Source organism: Grammomys surdaster, unplaced genomic scaffold (genome assembly GCF_004785775.1).
Source record: "Grammomys surdaster isolate TR1022 unplaced genomic scaffold, NIH_TR_1.0 126048, whole genome shotgun sequence".
Classification (NCBI taxonomy): Eukaryota; Metazoa; Chordata; class Mammalia; order Rodentia; family Muridae; genus Grammomys; species Grammomys surdaster.
In genome coordinates this window covers 3808581-3831493 of record NW_021620860.1, presented here as the reverse complement: position 1 = coordinate 3831493, position 22913 = coordinate 3808581, and the positions used below count along the sequence as shown (strand labels likewise).

The following is a 22913-nucleotide window of genomic DNA, read 5'->3' as shown; positions in this document are numbered from 1 at the left end:
CTACAATGTCTAAGGCCCACAGAGAAGTGGGGAAGAGACAGGCGAGGCTGGAGCATCCAGAGTCTCACCAGACATCGCTGTAGGTAAAGAGTTTCCTCAGGTGCTCCTCTGGTAGAAGTTTCAGCACTGGGTCAACTGGCGCGGGCTTCGGAATCTCTCGCTTGAAGGTGCTGAATTCTGCTGTAAGGATCACACTTCTGACCACAAACACAACATTGGCAAGTCCTAAGATCATGGCTAATGTCTTGAGGAGCCACGGAAACCTGGAGCTGGCAAAAGACACACGGAAAAAGCAAAATGCATTAGAATCTCGAGAGCTGGGGAGAGAGAAGGTGTAGACAGTAATGCTGCACACGACAGCCTGAGTGCAGTCTCCAGCACCCACGTAAAAAAAACTGGGTACAGTTCAGTGGGCAAGAGCGCTCACCGTGCAAACCTGAAGGCTTCATTTGAGAACCCAGGGTGGAAGGACCAAGTCACACAAGTTGTCCTCTGACCCACACCCGAGCCATGGCATTTGCTCACGGACATTTGCACACTCAACAATAATCATCTCCATTTGTCTTACTTTGTTTCACTTTGTTTTGTTTTGTTTGAGACAGGTCCCACCTTATAACCCTGGCTGGTCTGGAACTCACAGTGTAGATCATGCTGCCCTTGAATTCTTAGGGATCTGCCTGTCTCTGCCTCTCACGCTGAGATTAAAGGCATGCACCACCACTGTTGATTACATTTTTGGTTTTAAAGAATTACTTATTTATTATATATATGCATGAGTACACTGTAACTGTTTTCAGAGACACAAGAAGAGGGTATCGGATCCCTTTACAGAAGGTTGTGACCCACCATGTAGTTGCCGGGAATTGAACTCAGGATCTCTAGAAGAGTAGACAGTGCTCTTAACTGCCGAGCCATCTCTCTGGCCCCAATTATTTTTTTTTAATTGGATATGAAGCTAAACAGGAAGACAGTAGAGGATGTTAGGGTCAGGGGCTCATTGGCCAGCTAGTCAAATGGTAAACTCTAAACTCTAAGGCAATAAGTGGCTTTGCTCTCTCCTCTCTCTCTCTCTCTCTCTCTCTCTCTCTCTCTCTCTCTCTCGCTGTTGTTTGTTGTTATTGTTTTCTGAGACAAGGTTTCTCTGTGTAGCCCCGGCTTTCCTGGGACTGGCTCTATAGACCAGGCTGACCTCAAACTCACAGAAAACTGCCTGCCTCTGCCTCCCAAGTGCCAACATTAAAGACACGTGCCGCCACCACCACCACCAGGCAGAGACTCTGCCTTAAAGAAGGAGAAAAGCATTTCTTAGGACAATTCAAAAACAGAGAAGGAAAGAATCAAGTGATAAAAGGGCCCCAGAAAGATCCCAAATGAAAGAGATGGGGAGAGGGGAGGGGGACCTGTTGGGGACAGGGGGAGGGGAGAGCTGAAGTTCATGCAAAAGCATCTGAAGTCGGGGCTCATTGCACTGCCATTGCAGCTGTTCTTAGACACACCAGAAGAGGGCATCAGACCCATTACAGATGGTTTAAGAAGTTCAGTCAGTCACTGCAAAGAAGGCCCCATAGGTTTCTTCACATCAAAGCAAAACAGGAAGTTGGGAGAGTGAAATTCCAGGCCAAGGGACAGTACTACCTATACTCAGGGTGGGTCTTTCTGTTCCTTCTTCCCAGGGAGCCAACAACAAACACTTGTTCAGTCTAAATAGGGAATGGCAACAGCCCAGTGTAATGATTATACCAAAACCAGCTTGGTGAAGCAATGAACTGATTGGGAATCTGGGTGAGAGGTTTCTTACAGAAGAGACAATCAATCCAAAGGTAACGGCATCTCCAAAAGCTGAGATGGCTGACAATTCAGGTAAGCTATAGCCCTGAGCTCACTGAAGGACTCAGGCAGGCTTCTTTCTCTCTGTTTCCCAGCAGCTGCTTTCTGGCTTTATAGTCTTGGGAGGGCCCTGCATATCTCCTTAGTTGTTTACATTTTGAGTGTGTCCTCCTCCTTCCTTGAAGGAATATCATAATTCAAAACTTCCTGAGCCTTGACAAGTCACCCATCTTATCCTTTCTGGAAATGTTTTCACAGACTGTCTCTAGTTAGGATTTTATTGCTGTGAAGAGACACCACAAGCATGGCAGGAAGTCTTATAAAGAAAAACATTTCGTCGAGGTTGGCTTATGGTTCAGAAGTTTAATCTATTATTATCATGCCAGGAAGCATAGCAGAATACAGATAGACATGTTATTAGAGAGATAGCTGAGAATTCTACATCAGGATCCAAAGGCAGCAAGGAGAGAGAATGACACTGGGCCTGGCTTGAGTTTCTGAATCTCAAGGCCCACCCCCAGTGACATACTTCCTCCCACATGGCCACACCTCCTAATACTGCCACTTCCTATGGGCCTATGGGAGCTCATTTTCATTCAAACCACTGCACTTCACTCCCTGGCCCTTGTAGGTTTATAGCCATACTCTAATGCAAAACGAACTTGTTCTCCTCCAAAAGTCCCCGTAGTCTATTGCAGTCTCGACAATGTTTAAAAGTCCAAAATTGGCCGGGTGGTGGTGGTGCACGCCTTTAATCCCAGCACTTGTGAGGCAGAGGCAGGCGGATTTCTGAGTTTGAGAGTTCGAATCAAAATGAAAAAAAAAAAAAAAGATCACATACTTCTAACATTGGAAAAAGATATATATTACCATTCCAAAAGAGAGGAAGGACAGCACAGTGAGGGGAGACACTGGACCAAAGCAAGACCAAAAACCAGCCAGGCAAACTCCAAACTCTGCATCTCCATGTCTGATGTCAATTAAGTCTTCAGATCTCCAACTTCTTTTAGCTTTATTGACTGCAACATATTTTCTCTTGGGCTGGTTCCATTCCCTGTTAGCGGCTTTTCTCTGCAGAAATCCCATGACTCTGATGTCTCCAACATCTTGGGGTCTCCAAGGCAACCCAGGCTTCACCTTCACAGCTTCACACAATGGCCTCTCTGGGTCTCTCTGAAGAAACACCCCTGAGAGATGCTGGACTCAAAGGCTTTCCCTAGTCATAGAGAAGATTCTATAACCTCTTTCTTGTATACTTTTCTCTAAAGCTAGACCCACATGGCTGAAGCTGCCAAGTTCTGCTGTTGTTGGAGCTGGAACATGGTCCCCTCATTCAAATACATCTTCCCCAGATTTCTGGTTTTTGTTTTATTTTTAGGTTTGTTGTTGTTGGGTTTTTTGTTGTTGGTTTGGTTTGGTTTGGTTTGGTTTGGTTTGGTTTGGTTTGGTTTGGTTTTGATACACAGTTTTTCTATGTAACACACAGCCTTGGCTGTCCTGGAACTTGCTTTATAAACCAGATTGGCCTTGAACTCACAGAGATTTGCCTTCCTCTGCCTCCCAAGTGGTGTGATAAAACCATGTGCTACCAGGCCCAGTTCAGATTTCTACTTTCAACGTTTTCCTTCATTGTTTACACTTGGCTATCCTGGAATTTACTCTGTAGACCAGGCTGACCTCAAACTCAGAGATCTGCCTGCCTCTGCCTCCCAAGTGCTGGGATTAAAGATGTGTGCCACCATGCCCAGCCTTAAGCTTTTTACTTCCTTTTACCAAGTTGAAAGCTTAGCTGGGTGGGCTTGTGTCCTGAGGTCACTGCTTCCTCAACTCTATTTGGGATCAGGCTTTTCATTACACTTTTCCTTGCTGTTCTTTTTCTCCTCAGACTGCACATTTTGTATTTCTCCTTGCTTACCTTTATCCTTTTCCTTATAGATCAGTGTAAGAACAGCCACTAATAACCACGTGACACAGTCAATACTACGCTGTTTTGAAATTTCCTTTGCCAAAGCTGTGAAACCATAACTCTCCAATTTAGCCTCAGGCAGATGTTTTGGACAAGGACAGAAAGCAGCCACTGTTAGGGTTCATGAGTCGTTGAAGAATGATACCCCAGACTCAAACAGTACACAAAAACAAAGAACATTTATTCCTGCATGCAGGGGCCCAATTCCATCAGGATGGAAGGACCTCAACTGAATTCACAGATTCAGGTTTAAAGTCAAAAAGAGGAACATTATAAAGGAGTAGGTGACTTCTATCTTGATTGGTGGGTTCTATCTCTGGGGGTCTGGGTGATGCTATGATTCAGACTAACTATTCTTGCTTTGTGCCAAGGGGTAGGTAGCTCTTGATCTCTTGGTGAAGTTAGCCTTATACAAGGCATAAGGTAGGAGAGACATCTAGTTATTTCCAGTTTTAAGGGATAATTTGGTCAGGGCCTCCTTCAGGGTTCAATTCATTCTCTCTACCTGACCTGAACTTTGGGGTCCCTAGGAACAACGTAATTTTCAATCAGTTCCCAAAGATGGGGTTACCTGAGAGATGAGTGCTGGTCCATTGTCTGACCCAAGCAGGATGGGTAGGCCATACCTTAGTATGATTTCTTTCAAAATCTTCTTTGTCATTGGCAGTTTCCTTCTTTGTTGGGTAGACTTCTAGCCATCCGGAAAAGGTATCTATAAATTTTAATAGATATTTATATCCATATTTTCCTGGCTTTACCTCTGTGTAATCTATTTCCCAATTGGCTTCAGGCTTTTGGCCGCTGATTCTAGTTTCTGGAGTTTCTTAGCTGGGGTTGAAAGGATTGATTCATAGCCTGGCAGGTCAGGCAACTTGAGATTGCCTGGTCAGTGTCCTATATCAAATATTTTGTATTTTGCCCCTGTTAGCAATTTTTCTAGTTTTTGGTGGCCCAAATGTGAGACTTGATGGGTTTGGTGGATGAGCTGTCTGGCAAACTCCTTGTGTAGGATGATGTGACCTTCATTGGTATACGCTCATCCATTTTTTTTTTTTTTTTTTTTTTTTGGTTTTTTGAGACAGGGTTTCTCTGTGTAGCCCTGGCTGTCCTGGAACTCACTCTGTAGACCAGGCTGGCCTCGAACTCAGAAATCCGCCTGCCTCTGCCTCCCAAGTGCTGGGATTAAAGGCGTGCGCCACCACCGCCCGGCACGCTCATCCATTTTTTTTCTGTAGATTCCTTTGCATTTAGCCTGATCCTTTTTGTTCTCTGAAGTATAGGCAGGCACAATGCAAGGGATGGTAAGGCTACCAGAATGTGAGCATTAGGAGCCATACCGGCTTCCCTGGCAGACTTCTCAGCCATTCTGTTTCACCTGGCTGTCTCCGATGGTCCCTTTTGATGCCCTGGGCAATGGATTATAGCCATCTCGAGCCATAGTGCTGACAGTAGAGCTGATATCTCTCTTTTATTTTTATAATTGTTTTTCCATCTGCAGTCAATAATCCCCTCTCTTGGTATATGGACCCAAGCACCTGTGCAGTAGCAAAGGCATATCTGCTGTCAGTGTAGATGCTGACTATGGCAGCTTCTGCCAGCTTTAGAGCCTGAGTCAAGGCTCTAAAGGTATCTAAAGGTATCTGCTCAGGTTTGTTGAGACAATGTTCCAGGTGGCAAAGCAACTGCCCAAACACCAGAGTCCCATGTCAAGTCCATTATTGCTACCCCTGGAATCTTGGTTTCATTTTGAACAAAACTGCTTCTATCCATGAAGTAGACATGTTCAACATCTGCCCAGGGTATGTTAGTCATGTCTGGCCTAATGTTCTGAACATTCCCCAAAAACTATGGAGCAGTCATGTTGTATATCTGAGAATGGATCAGGTATCAGGGTTACAGGGTTGCAGGGTTGCAGGGCAGACAACAGGTTGTACCTTATTGAAGGGGATTTAGGAGCAGAGCTTAGCAGCATGTTAGCCTGGTATTAGACAGCCAGTGGCTGGGTGGGTTCTTCAGGGTTCCCTCGATAGTATGAGGAGTGGTTATCTTGTTATCGTCCTTAATCAGCAGGGCTGCGGCAACTATAATCCTCAAACAGGTTGGCAATCCCTGAGCCATTGAATTTAGCTTCTTTGATAGGTAGGTTGTAGGTCTTTTCCATAGGCCTAGGATTTGAGTGAGCACTTCCTTTGTTATGCCCCCCCCCTTTTTTTTTAAATCCACATATAGGTGGAAGAGTTTGTGAATGTCCAGGAGGGCAGGGCCAGTGTCTCTAACAAGACCTTCCTCAAAGTCATAACGACCATGTCCATTCTAGTGGTTCATTTTAACTTGTCTTCTTGCCCCCTAGTAGCCTCATATAACAGCCAGGATATTTCAGTAAATGCTAGCACTCAGAATCTATAAAGCCTAGCAGATCCCCAAAATTCCTATTCTTGTCTTCGGGTAGATGAGACTGGGATACTGAGGATGGTCTGTTTCTAGGCATCTGACAATATATGTTGATCCATCCCCCACCTTGAGTATGTATCCCAGAATGATGATCTCAGATTGGCAGAGCTGAGCCTTTTTAGCAGATACTCAGTAGGCCAGCTGACTCAGTTCTTGTAGCAGATCTTGTGTTGCTTCTTGGCAGGTCTTTATATCAGGGGCTGCTATCAGGAGGTCATCTACATCTTAGAGTAGAATTATTTGGGCATGGACCCTCCAGTACTCACCCAAGTCCTCATGCCTCGTTGAAGATGGTGGGTGAGTTCTTGAATCCCTGAGGCAGGCCTGTCCAAGTCAGTTGTCTGTTGAAGCCCCTTTCCAAGTCTTGCCATTAAAAGGTGAATAGGGGCTGGCTTTTTGGTGTCAAGGGTAGACTGAGGAAGGCATCCTTCAGTTGAGCACAGTGTATGTGTATGCTCAGGAGGGAGGTTGCTCAGAAGGGTGTAAGGGTTTGGAACTGTGGGCTGAATATCCTCCATCTGCTTGTTTACATTCCTCAAGTCCTACACAGGCCAGTAGTCATGGGAATGAGGCTTCTAGACTAGAAGAGGGGGTGTACTATGTGCTGATTAGCAAGGGACCAGAATCCTAGCTTCTCAGAGCCAGTTGATGTGTAAGGTTATCCCCACCCGGACCTCTCTCGGCACTGGAGATTGTCTGATGTGAATTGGGGTAGCCAACTGAACTATGATTGGGGCCCTGTGAGGGGCCAGTCAGATTGAATTTCTCTTTGCCCAGATTTTGGGGCACCTCAGTCAGGAACTTCTGGAGCAGTGGGCTTGGTGAGGGTAGTGGCTGAGGGAACAACTTGTATTCTTCTAGGGCCAGGGTCAAAACATGGATGGGGCAGATTCTTATCCAGCATTTCCATTTTTTCTCAGCCAAAATGGATTTGATCTCCCATTTTGGTGAGGTGATCTCTCCCCAGCAGAAGGTATGGCCATCCTGAGATGACTATAAAAGGGTGAGTTACCTGTCCCATTCCCAAGTCCACCTTTCTTTGGGTCATCTATGGATAGGGCTTGGTGCCTGTTGCCCCTTGTACCCATGTTTTTCAATCTGACGATGGCCTCAATGATTGTTTTAAGATGGAATGTCCATCTAAAAATCTATTGGTTTCCCCTCTACCTTCAGGGTTACCCAGGACTCATGGAGGGAGGTTAAGCTCCTGCGCCCTTAGTCACTGACTTCCTCTGATTCCAGAACTTTGAGTTTTCTGTTGGGGGCATCCATTTTTCCCGTGGCCTGTTTCTTTGCAGCAGGAACATTGGTTTTTCTTCAGTGTCACTTGAGACCAGGATTCCCTACCAGTCATACCCTGCTTACCTCTTTCTCTTTTCTGGACCACGTCCCTCAGTTCCCTGCTCTCCTTGTGGTCTTGGTTAGCAGCGCTTAGCAATATTTTGGCCAGTCCCCTGTTTTGTTGCTCCTCAGGGGTCTCTCTATTGTTAAAGACTTCGTTTGCCATAGCTACCAGCTCTGTCAATTGCTTACCTTCAAACTCCTCCAAGCCCTGGAGTTTTTGTTTAATGTCAGGACTGCTTAACAAAAGCCATGTTTATAGCTGACTGGTTTTCTCTAGCTTCGGGATCAAAGGGGGTATATGTTCTATAGGCCTCCATGAGTCTTTCTAAACACCCTAGGACTCTCCTCTCATCCCTTCCTTAGGTAACCTGGCTTACTTTGGATAAGTTTGTAGGCTGCCTGGCAGTCTCTCGGAGGCCTCCCATTAGAATTTGGCGGTAGGCCTGGTGTCTCTCCTTACCTCCATCAGTGTCGTAATCCCAGTCAGGTTAAATCAAGGGAAAGGCTACATCAATATGAGTCTAAACCTGAGTGGGGATCCCATTTGCCCCTGGAACCAATTTTCAGGCAGTAATTATAATCCTCTCCCTTTCCCCCTCTTCCTCTGAGGAGAGCAGGGGGTGTTATAACCGTTAGCAAAAAGGGTTCCACCCAAATAGGGGGCCTTTCCACCATATGGTGATATAAGGTACCTGGCCCTAGGGGACCCAAAGCCCCATAGACCACAGTTTTTACCCATTAAATGATGGAGAAATAAGTCCACTTCTTGGGCCAGCCAACTATTTATTCCTGCAAAAGGTGATGAGCTTACTGGAGCAAACAATCAGCCCTGAGTCCTCCATAACCTGGAGGAAGTCCCTAATATGGCCCAAATCCAGATTCAGAGGGGTGCTCTGTGCTTGTCTCATTTTAAAAAATCAAGATGATATCCTAAAAACTGATACAGAAGACAACAGTCATAACCATAGCACACAGTGACGAACAGAAATGAAAGCAAAACAGGAACAGCCTTTCAAGCAGTCTCTCCCTTCCTGCATGAGAGCAGCGGAGGTCTACGGCTGGTTCAGAAACCAGGTGAAAATATTCAGATTCTCCAGAAATCAGGAGAGAACTCTCAAGTTCTCCAGATTGCATGTGAGGGCATTTGGGAGGCTGTCCAGGTGGAATTTGGGGGGCATCTCCCTTATTCCCCAGATGCTGAGTGCCAAAATATGCATCGGCTTTGCCCCTCCTGGCTTCCAATTGGTGGAGAGAGAGGCTCCTCCAAAATGTTCAACTATTTGCATGGGTGTCTCCAGCAATTCCTGGCCAATGCACTGAATGTGAATCATGGAGGAATGATTGTCCAGACTCCATCAGGGTAGAAGGTCCCCAAGTGAATTTGCAGATTCAGTTTTTAAGCCAAAAAGAGCAACTTAGGGAGAGGTAGGTGATCTATATCTTGATTGGTGGGTTCTATCTCTGGTGGTCTGGGTGATGCTACTTCTTGCTTCATGTCACGGAAGGGTAGCTCTTGACCTCTTGGCCTAAGCCTGCAGTTGTTCCAGTACATTCCAGCCAATTTGTGAGGCATCTGATATGGGTGCTGGCAACTGAACTCAGGTTCCCCTCCAGGAGTAGCAAGCTCTATTGACCACTTAACCATCTGCGCTGCCACGCCCATTCAATTCTTAACAGATCAAATTTTAAAAATATATAAAGCAGACTTGGGTGCTTTAGTTCAGTGGTAGAGTGCTTGCCTAGAATTCTCAAAGCCCTGGCTGCTACCCTTGGCACCATTAATAATAAAGTAACAAGGAAGCTGGAGAGATGGCTCAGCGGTGAAGAGCACAGACCGCTCTTCCAGAGTTCCTGAGTTCAATTCCCAGCAACCACATGGTGGCTCACAATCATCTGTGATGGGGTCAGATGTGTCTTCAGACACACCTCTTCTGGTGTGTCTGAAGAGAGCAATAGCATACTCACATATAAAAAAAAAATAAATCTTTAAAAAAAATAAAGTAACAATAACAGTAGGCAGGTGTGGCTGTCCCTTCCTGCACGAGAGCTCTGACCCCTGCACTTGCTACCTGTGACAGATAGGTATGTGCTCTTAACTGTACGATGCCACCTCTACAGCCCCGATGCAGGATTGTCACCATCACTATTACTATTTCAAAGGCATCTTTTGAATCAAGAACATCAGAGCAAGAATATATACATAACTCAGCCAGGCAGTGGTGGTGCATGCCTGCATGCCTTTAATCCCAGCACTTGGGAGGCAGAGGCAGGTGGATTTCTGAGTTTGAGGCCAGCCTGGTCTACAGAGTGAGTTCCAGGACAGCCAGGGCTACACAGAGAAACCCTGTCTCGAAAAACAAACAAACAAACAAACGAACGAACAAATACCAAAACAAAAATCACAGGATGACCACAGTTTCACTGTCTAGCCAAAAATAACCTTGACTTCCTGTTCCTTTCTGCCCTAGGGACTCCCTGTTCCTGCCAATTCTACCCACTTTGTACACACCTCTACCCAAGTGCCAGAATTAAGGAATGGAACACTGTGGTAGATTTAAATCCCTGAACATGGACTTTTTGGCAATGCTACGGGTTGATCCCACAGCCTTCTGTGTGTCCAGCAAACATTCTACCACTGAGTTACACCCTCAGCCCCACGTTCTTAGACTTCTGACTCCCTAAATCTGGCTCTAGCTAGGATAACATCTTATGGTACAATCATTAACAGAGATTGTTCTGGTAGAAGATTATTAATGGAGGTTTAATTTTTACTGGATAATTAAAAATATTTTATCCTGTCAAAACAAGACAGTTTATGTGCTTTCATGAAGGCTGGTTGAACTAAAGATCCACCTTATAAGGTCCATGCCAAATGAAGACTGAGTCAGGGTAGTCATCCGTGTGAGTAGTTAGCATTGCGTCCCTTCCAGCTCATATACCATTGAAAGGGTTTGGTTTTGGAATGAACAGAAGCCGGGCGGTGGTGGCGCACGCCTTTAATCCCTGCACTTGGGAGGCAGAGGCAGGCGGATTGCTGAGTTCGAGAGTTCAAGGCTAGCCTGGTCTACAGAGTGAGTTCCAGGACAGCCAGGGCTACACAGAGAAACCCTGTCTCGAAAGAAAAAAAAAAAAAAGAAATTAACAGAAACAGGGAACAGCTGAAGCCTGGGTCCTGGATGGTTCTTTCTCCTGCTCCCACATAAGAGAGTAATTTATGATGGTAGTGGTGGTAGGGATGGGGATGGTGGTGATTATGTTCTTCAAGATTTGGTGTTTGCTTTAGAAACTAATTCTTTTAAAAAGACTCATTTCATTTGGCGCTGGGGAAGATGGCTCAGTGGTTAAGAGCACTGGCTGCTCTGCCAGAGGACATGGGTTCAATTCCTAGCACCTACATATAGCAGCTCACAACTGTCTGTAACTCTAGTTCCAGGAGATCTGGCATCCTCACACCAATGCACATAAAATAAAATTAAATAAATTATTATTATTATTTGTTTTTTTCGAGACAGGGTTTCTCTGTGTAGCCCTGGCTGTCCTGGAACTCACTCTGTAGACCAGGCTAGCCTCGAACTCTTGAACTCAGAAATCCGCCTGCCTCTGCCTCCCAAGTGCTGGGATTAAAGGTGTGCGCCACCACCGCCCGGCAATAAATTATTTTTTAATAAGACATTTTATTTTAATTGTGTGTGTCTGTATATGTGAGTGCAGGGGCCTATGGAGTCCAGATGAGGGCATTGGAATTCCTGGAGCTGAAGTTACAGGCACTTGTGAACCACCCACTGTATGTACTGGAAATTGAACTCAGGTCTTCCACACAACCAGTATGGGCTCTTAATCTCTAACTCTCTAGCCCCTAACTCATTATTTCTGTGTACTTTGCCCATCAACCTCTCATGAGTCATGCATGGCCACTGACTATACAGAAACATCTGTAATGGAAGAGACAGAAATATTTAAATATAGATCAGAACTTTTAAAAATACCTGCATAGTGAAAAAATATTTCTGAAGTAAAGCTTGTGTCTCAGTTAGGGTTACCATTACTATGATGAAACACCATGACCAAATATCCTGCAACGCCCACTTAAAATTTAAGCCACCAAATAAAAGGAGGCACATATCAGGTCTCCATTGAGCCCCCATTAAGAAAAGTTACTTCCTCCTAGTTATAAGAATCAAATCTGGGCCGGGCGGTGGTGGCATATGCCTTTAATCCCAGCACTTGGGAGGGAGAGCCAGGTGGATTTCTGAGTTTGAGGCCAGCCTGGTCTACAGAGTGAGTTCCAGGACAGCCAGGGCTACACAGAGAAGCCCTGTCTCGGAAAACCAAACAAAAACCAAACAAAACAAACAAACAAAAAAAAAAAAACCGAGAGAGAGAGAGAGAGAGAGAGAGAGAGAGAGAGAGAGAGAGAGAGAGAGAGAATGAAATCTGAGCTCTTTCTTTGGCCTTGCCTGGAGACCTGGTGTTCTGATCTACCCCAAAGATCAGAACACTATACACCATTGCTCCTTTCCCTAATGTTAATACAACAGGAACTACCTGTCAATCACCGGGGTAGGAGACTCCCACACCGCAAAAGTTGCTTCATCCGAAGACATGTTATGAAAGCAGAAAGAAAAATTATCCCTTTCATGAGATCATGTGCTCTTAGGTCTAGAAGCCTTTCCTCAATGCGGTGCTGCAGATCCTCACTTCAAAGCCTGTGCGTTTTCCAACTCATTTGTCTTGTGTGGAGGAAGGTAGCCAGAGATCAGAGGACAACTTTCAAGAGTCAGTTCTCTCCTTCCACCACGTGGCTTCCAGAAACTGAATTCAGATCGTCAGGCTTTGGGCAAGTACCTTTACCCCTTGAACCTTCTAGCTGGTCCTTCTAAGTTTTAACTTTTCCTTTTTACTCCTCTCTTTGGGGACTGGCCTTAACCTAAACCTACTTGTCCAGACACCCTGGACTTTCTCTGAGCGTCCCACCACCCAATAGCAGCTGCTTACTGACCTCTGTTGCTGAACATGCCTGCTTTCTTGGAGCCCACATCCACAGGGCTAGGCTTCTCTCTCCTACCCAGCGCCCTCTCCCTAGCAGCTGCTAAAGTTTACACTTTCCTGCCCTGTTGATTTTTCTCTCAAACGCTAATAATGCAGCCTTCATTTTCCTTCTGAATCTACTTTAAGATTCTTTCATTAGCAAGACCAAGAACCCACAATAAGCAACAGAGGTCGGTAAGCAGGGGATCCAACACCCTCTTCTGACCTCCTCGGCCACTGGGTGCACATGGGGTTCATGTACAATACAAGCAGGCAAAAACTATCCATACCTGTAAGCATAAATAAATCTTTAAGAATACAGACAATACAACTGAGCTTCAATGTTGGGTATAGATTCTCTGGACAGTGCACATATCCAGGTGCCCAAGCTGGGTTGCCCTACCCAGGCAGAACGACTGACACAAGAGGCTCCCCGGTCTTGTGCAGGTGATCCTCACTGCCCTAAACCAAATGATATTGCACAGGAGGAAAAGCTGCTCTCAGAGAAATGAAAATATATGATGTTGAATTAAATTCAGCATAAAATAAATGCAACCAAACAAAACTACTCTCCATATCATAAAAGATGAAAAAAATAATTTGGTGTGACTCCTTCCTGGGAAGTTCATGCTGACCTTTGAGGATGTCTAATCTTTTCTCTGAGACTCTTCTTGTTACTGTATGTTTAAATCCATGCTGTTTCCCTAATAGATTCCAACCCTGCTTTGAAAAATGACTCCTACAGGGTCCCAAGTGAAAGTGCCTGTTCTGCAAGCCCAATAACTTGAGTTTACCCCCTGGAGACCATGGAAAAAGCCACCCTGTCCAGTAGTCTAGAGTGTACAGAAAAGGGTGTCAGACCCTGGGGTGGGGGTGGGGGCTGAGGTACATATTTTACAAAGCAGACCTGGCCTCCAGGTTCTCCCAGCAGCCCTCAGTCCCTACCTGGCATAACCTGCACCCAACCCTGAATTTTCCAGTCCTTTCCCTAGAAACTCTTCCGTATGTAATCCAGGCATTTTGGCCTCCCCTTTCTCCTTCTCTCTCTTTTTCTCTCTGAGAGCGTGCTTTCTCTTTCCCTCCCCCTTCCCATGATGACTTCTCTGACCTCAGTCCTTGGGGCCAGTGAACTGGTCAGAGAGCAACTTCTCAATAAACCTGTGTTTAATATAATCTAATCTGGTTTGAATTGGCTTCTTTCACCGGTGGAGAAACAACTTGTCTCAAAGCAGGAAGGGACTGTCAATCAACACACTGTGAGCAGTCTGCCGAAGGTTTTTCTGGGAACCAGAATGTCTTCAGCTGTGGTTATCAAGTGGTTGCATCAAAGACGTGCTGTCGGCTCAGCATTGGAAACCTGTATGGTCAGGTCATGGGACTCCATCTTGACTGTGTGGTGGGAGAGAAACTCCTCTGCTCGCTGTGGTAACTGGTTGTGTAGTCCTTTCTCACACTGGCTTTCCTAATCAGCAAACATGCACATAACCTTGGTGGCGGTCTCAGATGATTTACTGAGGAGGTTGTTAAGTCTCAAACCCCAGACAAACTGCTGAAGTGTCTACTTATCATTGTCAAAGCAAGATGCTGGCCCCAGGTCCTCCCTACATCCCTCGGTCCCTACCTGTTACAGGGCCCTCCTAGCTGGTACATCACACTCCCTACCCTATAAATCCAACCATTTTCATTACCTGGCCCTTTTATCTACACTTTACCCTCCTGGTCTCTTGATCTACTTCCTGTCTCCCCTCCTGTCTCTCCTCACATGACCTGACTCAGTCTCCTCATGTCCACTCTGGACTCTCCCAGATGTCTCTGCCTCTGGCTATGCTCTACTGTACTTAGAAGCAGTCATGTCTCCTCTCTCTCTCTCTCTCTCTCTCTCTCTCTCTCTCTCTCTCTCTCATTCAGAAGCTTAATTCCATATGGTGAATTGCCAGAGTTCCACCAGAAGAAAATCTACAACTTCTAAGCAAAGGGCACGGGACTGAGCTAGGAAGTGGATACTGAAGACTTCCTCAAGCTTTAGACTAACTATAGTTGTGTTTATATTAAAATATGTTTAAACCTGAACATGGCAGGGCACACTTGTGATCTCAGAACTCAAGAGGCTGAGGATAGAAAGCAAATTCCAGGTCAGCCTAGGCTCCACAGCAAGTCTTTAACATAAATAAATAAATGAAATTGGGATGACACCTAGTATGATTATGATTGACTGATTAATTTTATTGGCTGTGGCACTAGTGCCCCGCCGGGTTCCCAGCCCCTGTCACTTTTAATGAACTCTTAAGTATCTTTAAATGGTCTCGTCTTTAATTCACAACTTGTCAAGTAGCAATAAAAATACCCCATGTAAAACAAAAGCTTTTGGGGGTTTGTTGTTGTTGCTTTGTTTATTTGTTCATTTTTGTTTTGAGACAGGGTTTGCCTACATAGCTCTGGCTCTACATAGACCAAGCTGGCCTTACACTCATAATGATCTGCCTGTCTCTACCTCTGGAGTATTGGGATTTAAAAAATGAGCCACCATGCCCCTCTTGGTGTGTGTGTGTGTGTGTGTGTGTGTGTGTGTGTGTGTGTGTGTGGTGTGTGTCTATGAGCGAGTGTGTGCACTCAGGTGCACAGGCATGAGGTGGGGCACACATACCATGCAAATGTGGAGCTCAGAGGACAACTTTATGCAGTTAGTTCTCATTTTCCTGCATGTGGTTCCAGGGGTTAGTCAGTCTCAGGTCTGTGAGGCTTGTGGTGTGCCAAGGTCTTCACCCACTGAACCATCTCACCAGCCCTTTCGTTGTATTTGATTTGGGGAATTTTTAATTTTTGCACAGGGTATTTCATCCCAGAAAAATAGGAGGACTTCTGTCTTCCTTTCTGCACAGCTGTCACTGCTGTTTTCACGATGCACAGAAGCCCCAGCCAAGCACTGCATCTTTAGATTTTTCCCTTAATGAGGAATTTAATCTGAAGAACTCATAGTTGTGTAATTGGCTCCCAGCATCCACCTGGATCTCAGTGTTGGGTCTCAGGGTGTCCAAAGAGCCAGAAATGAGCTCAACCTGGACTCTAGGATTCTGGTGGTTAGATAAAAGTCAGACTTCCTCAGGGACTTTTGAAGCCTGATCTCTTCTGCCCCAAGGAGTCATTTGCCTTCTCTCTGGCAGAAGGAACCTGTGCCACCTATCAGCATATCGATGCCCACGCTGACTTTCTGACATCACAGAGTCATGTTATACATTTCAGAGTCCATGCCAGCATCCTGACTCTTCTTTCTCGTCTACCCTCAGTGCCCTCTAGCTCACAGACTTCCTTCCCCTCAGCTAGTCCCCCTTCTTATCACACAATTCTCTCTCATTTACTTACTCTCTCTAGCTCTGCTCTATTCTCTCTCTCTCTCTCTCTCTCTCTCTCTCTCTCTCTCTCTCTCTTTCTTTACTGTACTCCCTCACAGACAGCCACCTGGATTCTTTATAAGAACAAGCTGGCAAGTGAATTAATTTTATAACATACAGAATCTCTCTAGCTCTTTTAGAGAGTAGAATTTTGTTCTGTGCTGTTCAACCTGTTTTGTTTTGTTTTGTTTTGTTTTGTTTTGTTTTGTTTTTTGAAACAGGGTTTCTCTGGCCCTTGAGTGATTGGCTTTTTGGATATTTTTGGATTTTTAAGACAGGGTTCTTCTGTGTAGCCCTGGTTGTCCTAGAACTTGCTTTATAGAGGAAGTTGGCCTTAAACCCAGAGATCTGCTTGCCTCTGCCTCCCAAGTGCTGGAATTAAAGGCATGTGCCACCGATACCTTGTGGGAAGACTCTGCTAACTAAGTAGAAGTTCACCATGACTGGATAGCCTCTAGGCTCCACGCAACATGGGAGGTTCCCTACTTTAGTAGATTTTCTTCCTTCTCTGACCTTCTCTGAGGTATTCTAAACTCCTATATTGTTGTGTATATTGAATATATATAGAGAATGTTGTGTAACCTCAATTAGATTATAGGATCAATTACTTTCTCCTGACAAAACCTGTTCAGCCACCTGAGATTCCTAAGATGCTTCCCCCATACTAATGAGACATTCCAGATACCCTAAGCTCCCAGCCAATGACCTTTACCCATCCTAGATGTTCCTACCCTCAGTTCCTGGAAACTTTATAAGCCTTAAGTCACCTTAAGCCTTAAGTGAAGTTAGTCTGCTTCCTGACTGCTCGTCCTGGTGTGGTTTATTCACCTTCCACACTCACAGGGCTTCCGAATCCCCTGATGGACGTCTCTGCTCCCCCACTGCCCTTGTAGATAAAGATCCATGAGAATGGGGAGACCACACTGCTTGGCTTCGGAAGTGTAATCCTTTAGTAAGTATGAATTAAACATCTTAACTCACTAAGCTCCGCCCCTTTGGGTAATATAGAGCATGAACTCTGGCCCTCATGCAAACTGGACAAGGACCTACCACAGAGCTACATCTGAGGCCTTTGTTAACCCTTTCCTTCATGCATATATCATACAACTTGACAATCTTTTAAAAATATAACCTTTTTATTGCCCTGAAATGAAAGAAAAACTGGAAAAATAGCTCAGCCAGCAAATGCACTTGCTGTGGGAGCCCGACACCCCAGAGCCTGGGGTTTTTATGACCCCAGAACCCACATAAAAAGCCAAATGCAATAACATGCATCTATAGTCTCCGAGTTTCTACCACAAAATGGGAAGGGGACCCCAGGCAAAGTGCCCGTGTCTTTAATCCCAGTGTTTGTGAGGAAGAGGCACTCTGATCTTTTGCCAGTTTGAGGCCAGCCTGATCTACATAGCTTCTAGGACAGCCAGGGCTAGTAGTGAGGCCCTGTCTCAAGAACAAACAAACAAAAAACAAAACAAGACAAAATAAAAAACAACAGCAAAAACAACAAAATGGGAAGGAAGGCCAGGAGAGTCATCAGGAAGGTTTTAGGCTGGGTAGCCTGGAATACACTTCCCACTAGCAGAAGCAGGAAAGAGCCTGCCTCAACAAGGTGGAAGGTGAGGACACCTAAAATTTGTCCTATGACCCCCACACATACACCACTTGAAGATGTTCACATGTACACACACACACACACACACACACACACACTAAATAAGTAAATAGAAAACCAAAAGATACAAGAAAATAATTATTGCTTATTCATCAGTTACCAAAAAAATTCTATTCCCAAGAGGAAGAGGGAGCTAAAACTGCCACAGTGGTACATAGAGGTCGGGGAAATCTGGAGTTCAAGGCCGTCTTTAGCTGCACAATAAGTTCAAAGACAACCTGGGCTACATGAAACTCCATCTCTAAATCAGAAAGAAGAAAGGAAGAAAAAAAGAGGGAGGGAAAAATGAAAAGCTGGCAAGATGGCTAGACAGGTCCAAATTGAAAGGTGCTTGCCTTCTAGGCTCCTTCTAGGCTCCACCCAGCAGTTACCAGGCAACAGCCAGGTAGGCCTGGCTTTCTATAAAGGGGGATATTTGCCTCTTGCTCTTATTCTATCTCTCTTCCATCCCTGACCCCTTTCTCTCTTCCCCCACCTCCCACCACATGTTCCTGGCCGGTCTCTTCCCCTAACGCCCCCTCCAGCCCCCAACCCCCCTCCCTCCTTCCCTGTCTCTACTCCCTTCTCAACTCCCCTTCCCACATCCTAAATAAACTCTATTCTATATTAAACCTGTTGTCTGGTCCCTGGGGGAGGGGAACAGATGCCTCAGCATGGGCCCACCAAGGCTCCCCTCTCACATGGCCATACCTGGCCCTATAAAACATATCCTGGCATATATATATGTGTGTGTGTGTGTGTGTGTGTGTGTGTGTGTGTGTGTATAATACTTGCTACCCTGAAGACATGAATTTGACCCCCTGCAACTGACAAGGCAGAAGAAAAAGTTGTCTTCTGACTTCCGTGTGCATGTTCTGCAGACAAGAGCAGGCCTCAGAAATGCTCAACTTCACTGCCGGTAATATAAGCTCATTTAAAGAGATGTGATGTTCAAGGTCCAAGGGAGGAGAGTGTAATGTTGGAAGGAAAGCCTTTGCCCAGGACATCTGTTTTGATGCTGGTGTCAAATACACTGCAGTGACCACTTCCCCAAGAAGTTGGGACTTTTGTATTTCCAGGACCTAGTAAGATACCCAACACATAATACTAAGATACCCAACACACAGTAGGGATCATCCAATATCTGGGTTTTTTTTCTTTTAAAGTTTTTTTGTGTGTGTGTGAGTGTGTGAGAATGAGAGAGGAGGAGAGGGAAGTGGGGGGAAGAGAGGGAAGGAGAGAGGAAGGGAGTAAAGGAAGGAGGGAGAGAAAGTCTCTCCAGTGTCCCCCAACACTTATTAAATAAAATTCTAGTAAACAATTGCTACAGTCCAATCAGCTTCTTCCAGCATGGTCCTCAGACAACCTCCTCCCTCCATTTCCCCAACTGTAAAGTGGAGGGAGATCTGAGCAGTATCTTCTTCATAGGAGTTGTTAGGAAGGCTGCTGAGGGAATCCCGAACACAGCCCGTACAACCCAAACCAGTGCTGCATACGAATGAGTGCACCTCTCCATCTTGGTCTCCCCTTTTCCTTCATCCAGCTTTTCCATCCACTTTACAGAGACACATAATCCTGGCACCCTCTCCTAGGTGCCCCATAGGGTATAAAATGAATTGAACTTTTTCCACCTTTGGAGCCAAGGTCTCCTGAAGCCCAGGCTGACCTCAAACTCACAATGTGCAAAAGATGACCTTGAATCATTATGACAGACATTCGCCACCACATTGGCTTTTGACTGGAATAATTAATATATAGTCAGTTTAGTTTGGACAATAATCTCTTCTTGGGTTTTTGTTTTGTTTTGGGGTGGTTGTTTGTTGTTTGTTTTGGGGTGTTGTATGTTTCCCTTGTTTGTTTTTGAGGGGAACTGTCCCATGTCAGAAGTAGAACGCCAGAGGTTAGAAGAGATGTTTCCCCAAGGCCACTCTGGCCAGCACTGTATAGTCGAAACAGGAAAATAGCAAACTGCAGGGATTAAAATTGGAGATCTAAAGGTACAATTCTAGCTTTTTATAAGTGAAGGAAAAACACAAAGTTTGCCCCAAAATGTGCCAGCCTTAAATTCATTAGCATCATTCATATTGATTGAGCCTATGAAACATGATTCCCAGCTCCCCGCCCCTCCCCCATGCAGGAAGCAGGAAGCTAGAAAGAATATTGAAGGACCCTGGAATTCCTGAAGCCCTTAGTAATGCCCAAGGGGACACACAATATCTGCCTTCCTCCCCTCTCGCCCCCCCCCGCATCCTTTGTGGAACAAATGTGTGCCTTAAAAACAAAACCAAGCCCCAGAACCGGGTCTTGGTGTATACTCTGCAAGCGCTATTCCACCGACCAATTCCCTCAGCCCATTTGAAAGTTTTGAGTCCGGATGTCCATCTGGTCCCAGAATTGTGGGCCTCTGACTTTCAAGTAGTTAAGTAGTTGTGACTGGCTTCCTGAGTGTCAGGCAAGCACTTCACCAACTGACCCTACATGCCCCTTGACTGCATTTGTATTTGAAAAAAAAATCAGAAAAAGTAATCTTTGGGAGGTGTAACACACAAAACTGATTTCTAACTCACACACTCTTGATCCTTCTGGGTACTTTGTAAAACTTAATCGAACACGCCCAAGTAAAATTTTTTCCCTCGTTAATTATGGTTTAACCTCTGAGTCTCTTCAGCGTTCGGTGTTGTGTGGTGCTTTGAGGTACAGCTGAGCATCAAACTCCTGGCCCAACCAACGTTCTGAAATCGGCTCTGCGAGGGCTGCTATGAAACTCTCTGGAAAGAATCTATGCGCTGACACTTGCCTACCGCTGGGTCCCAGGCTCAGTCAGGTAGGCGCCCGGCCCCACCTCCCTCCCCCCATCCCCGCTCAGCCCGTTAGGGCTACAAGCTGGGCACCCAGCACCCCCAAGGGACGACCCCACGCTCGAACTTGCCCCCTCTAACCCAACCCCCGGTTTATTCTTGCCCGTGGAACAACCTCCAGGTCGGATTTTTTCCATGGGAAAACCGGTTCAAGGTTTGAGCCGCAGCAGCAGCTGAGACGGGGGATGGGAGGGGGAATGTCAGGAGGGCACGCGCTGTGCCGAGAGATCGTTATCACCCACGCGAAGACTCCTGGGACTCCACCAGCCAGCTACCCGCTGTCTGAGCACCGCCGGCTGCCGCCCTTACACCGGTTCCTCCCCAATTCTGCCTGCCCACGTTCCTCTGGCCCAGGGACACTCACTACCTGAAAGTCATCGCAGCTCGCTCCAGCCACCTCTGCAGACTGCCCACCGCAGGTCCGGATGCGCGCAGGAATAAGCTGCGAGTCCCAGGGACCGCGCCTATCTCACAGCCCCCGCCCAGGCGCTGGACCTTGCCTCGCGTCCAGGCTATGCTCCAATGGTTTTCTCACTATTTGAGTTGGTCCACTGTGGCTGTGCTGTGCCAGGAGCCTATGCTCCGGGTACTACGCGATCCCTCCGGTGACCAACGCCCCAGTTTTTCCTAGTAGAAGAGTTACAGTCAGGTCCTATCATTTAATTTACTTGTTAAACTATAACAGCCCCAACGACAGTTCTGAGGTTTGCTTTTCAGATGAAGAAATCTAGGCAAGCAGGGGACAATCAAACAGTAAGCAGCGTAACCCCATCTCAACACACTTTGGAGTATTTTATGTCCTTTGGGTTCCGGGCTAAAAATGCAAGCCACCGCTGCTTACCCCAGGCCAGCCCACTACATTTCTTTGGTGGACAGGTCTTTCAGAGGGAGATAGAGTGGATTCAGAGTTTTACCAAACTTCAAGATGAAGTGGAACTAGGTGTAGCTGGAGAAAGTACGATCCCCTATCACGGCTTTCCCCATCCCAGAGAGATAGCGTTACGTTCCATCGGTTCTCTCCAGCCCGGGTTTCCCGTTCTAGCACAACCTGGGCAACCTGGGCGCTTACCGAAACCCGGCCCCTGTGCGTCTTTCCAAATTGATCCTCTTTCTCTGCCTGCACGGGTGGATCATCAAACTTTTTTGTCCACCCTAAAGAGAAACAGTTTCGTAGCCCACTCCTGGGTCTCCCTGTCATCTCGGCGCCTTTTATAGTTCAAATTTTATTTCCCTCTACCTTTGCCCTTACCTTTCCCTCAACACTCCACCGCAAATTGTCGTGACAAGAAAATAAAGCCGCATCCGTAACCCAGTCCCTCTTATAAGGACCTCTCCGACCGCATGATGCCTTTTTGCTGGGTCGTGGGGAGCGAATTTCACACGAAATCGTTCCGCATTTGCATTTGTGAAACCCTTTTCGAAAGATGTTGGGGGTGGTTTTCCGGGGCCACTTCTCTAATGAGATTGTACTGTACTATTCTGATCCTGCCAGATTGCGTGCATAAGGCTAGTTTCGGGTAGACAAAGGATCGTGTACAATCGTCTGCTTACACACGGTATACCTTGCCCTGTCCTAAAAGGAAGTACGGTTAAAAACAAAGTACTCGTAAATACCCAGGCAGTTAAGAAAGATATAGTAAAAAAATAAATAAAGAAAGAAAGATATAGTCACTGATGCAGAAGGAACAGAATTCAAGGTCCCCCTTAATTACATATGAGTTAGATGAATATACAACCCACAGAATGGGGTTGGGTAATCTTTGCCAGCTATACACCTGACAAGATTACCATGAAATAGACAAGTAACTCAAAAAGAATAAAGCCAGTTTTTTCTAACTCCATTATAAGTCTGGTCTCCCCTTTTCTTTTCTTTTTTTGGGGGGGCATGAGAAGGGAGTAGAAACAGAAAAAGAGACAGAAAGAGAGAAAGAAAGGAAGAGAGTGGGGAACACTCGGAGAGAGAGGTAGAGAGAGGGAAGCAGGGGGGATGGTCTGAGAGCCCCTTTTCTTTGCATGGTGGATATGAATTCAGCTTTCTGGGTAGTGATATGGTGCCTGTCAGGTCAAGACAAAAGACTATCTGTGGCATTGAGAAGTATGCCAACGGGGTGCTGCCTCCGGCTTCCTCAGTTTCACAGCCCTCACTTTCTCACTCCCTTAAAGCCCTGCCATTTCAGCTGTGCACTCTAGACTGCCCTTCTTTGTCCCCTCTTGGTCCCCTCTCTCCTGCTCCTCTCCGTGGGCTCCATCCCTTCCTCTCTCGCTCCCTGCCTTCCCATAGCCAAGTCCAGTCCGCTGGCCACGTTCAGTCTACTCAGCTACTTTGTCTCTATGCTCTAGACTCTTCCAGATGCCTCTAACTGTAGTTTCCCACACCTCTACAATAGAAATCATGCCCT

At 46.0% G+C, this 22913-nt stretch overlaps 1 protein-coding gene across 1 annotated transcript in view; it reads right to left on the bottom strand.

Annotated features, from left to right (window-relative positions):
• B4galnt2 (beta-1,4-N-acetyl-galactosaminyltransferase 2) overlaps positions 1-21712 on the bottom strand; it is a 40476-nt gene extending 18764 nt beyond the window's left edge. Inside the window, exons 1-3 of the mRNA XM_028754992.1 lie at positions 21518-21712; positions 20790-20956; positions 69-317 (exon numbers count right to left, since the gene is read on the bottom strand). Coding sequence (XP_028610825.1) covers positions 69-317; positions 20790-20956; positions 21518-21712 — 611 coding nt within the window. The remainder of the gene's footprint in view (positions 1-68; positions 318-20789; positions 20957-21517) is intronic.
• Positions 21713-22913: the final 1201 nt, after the last annotated feature.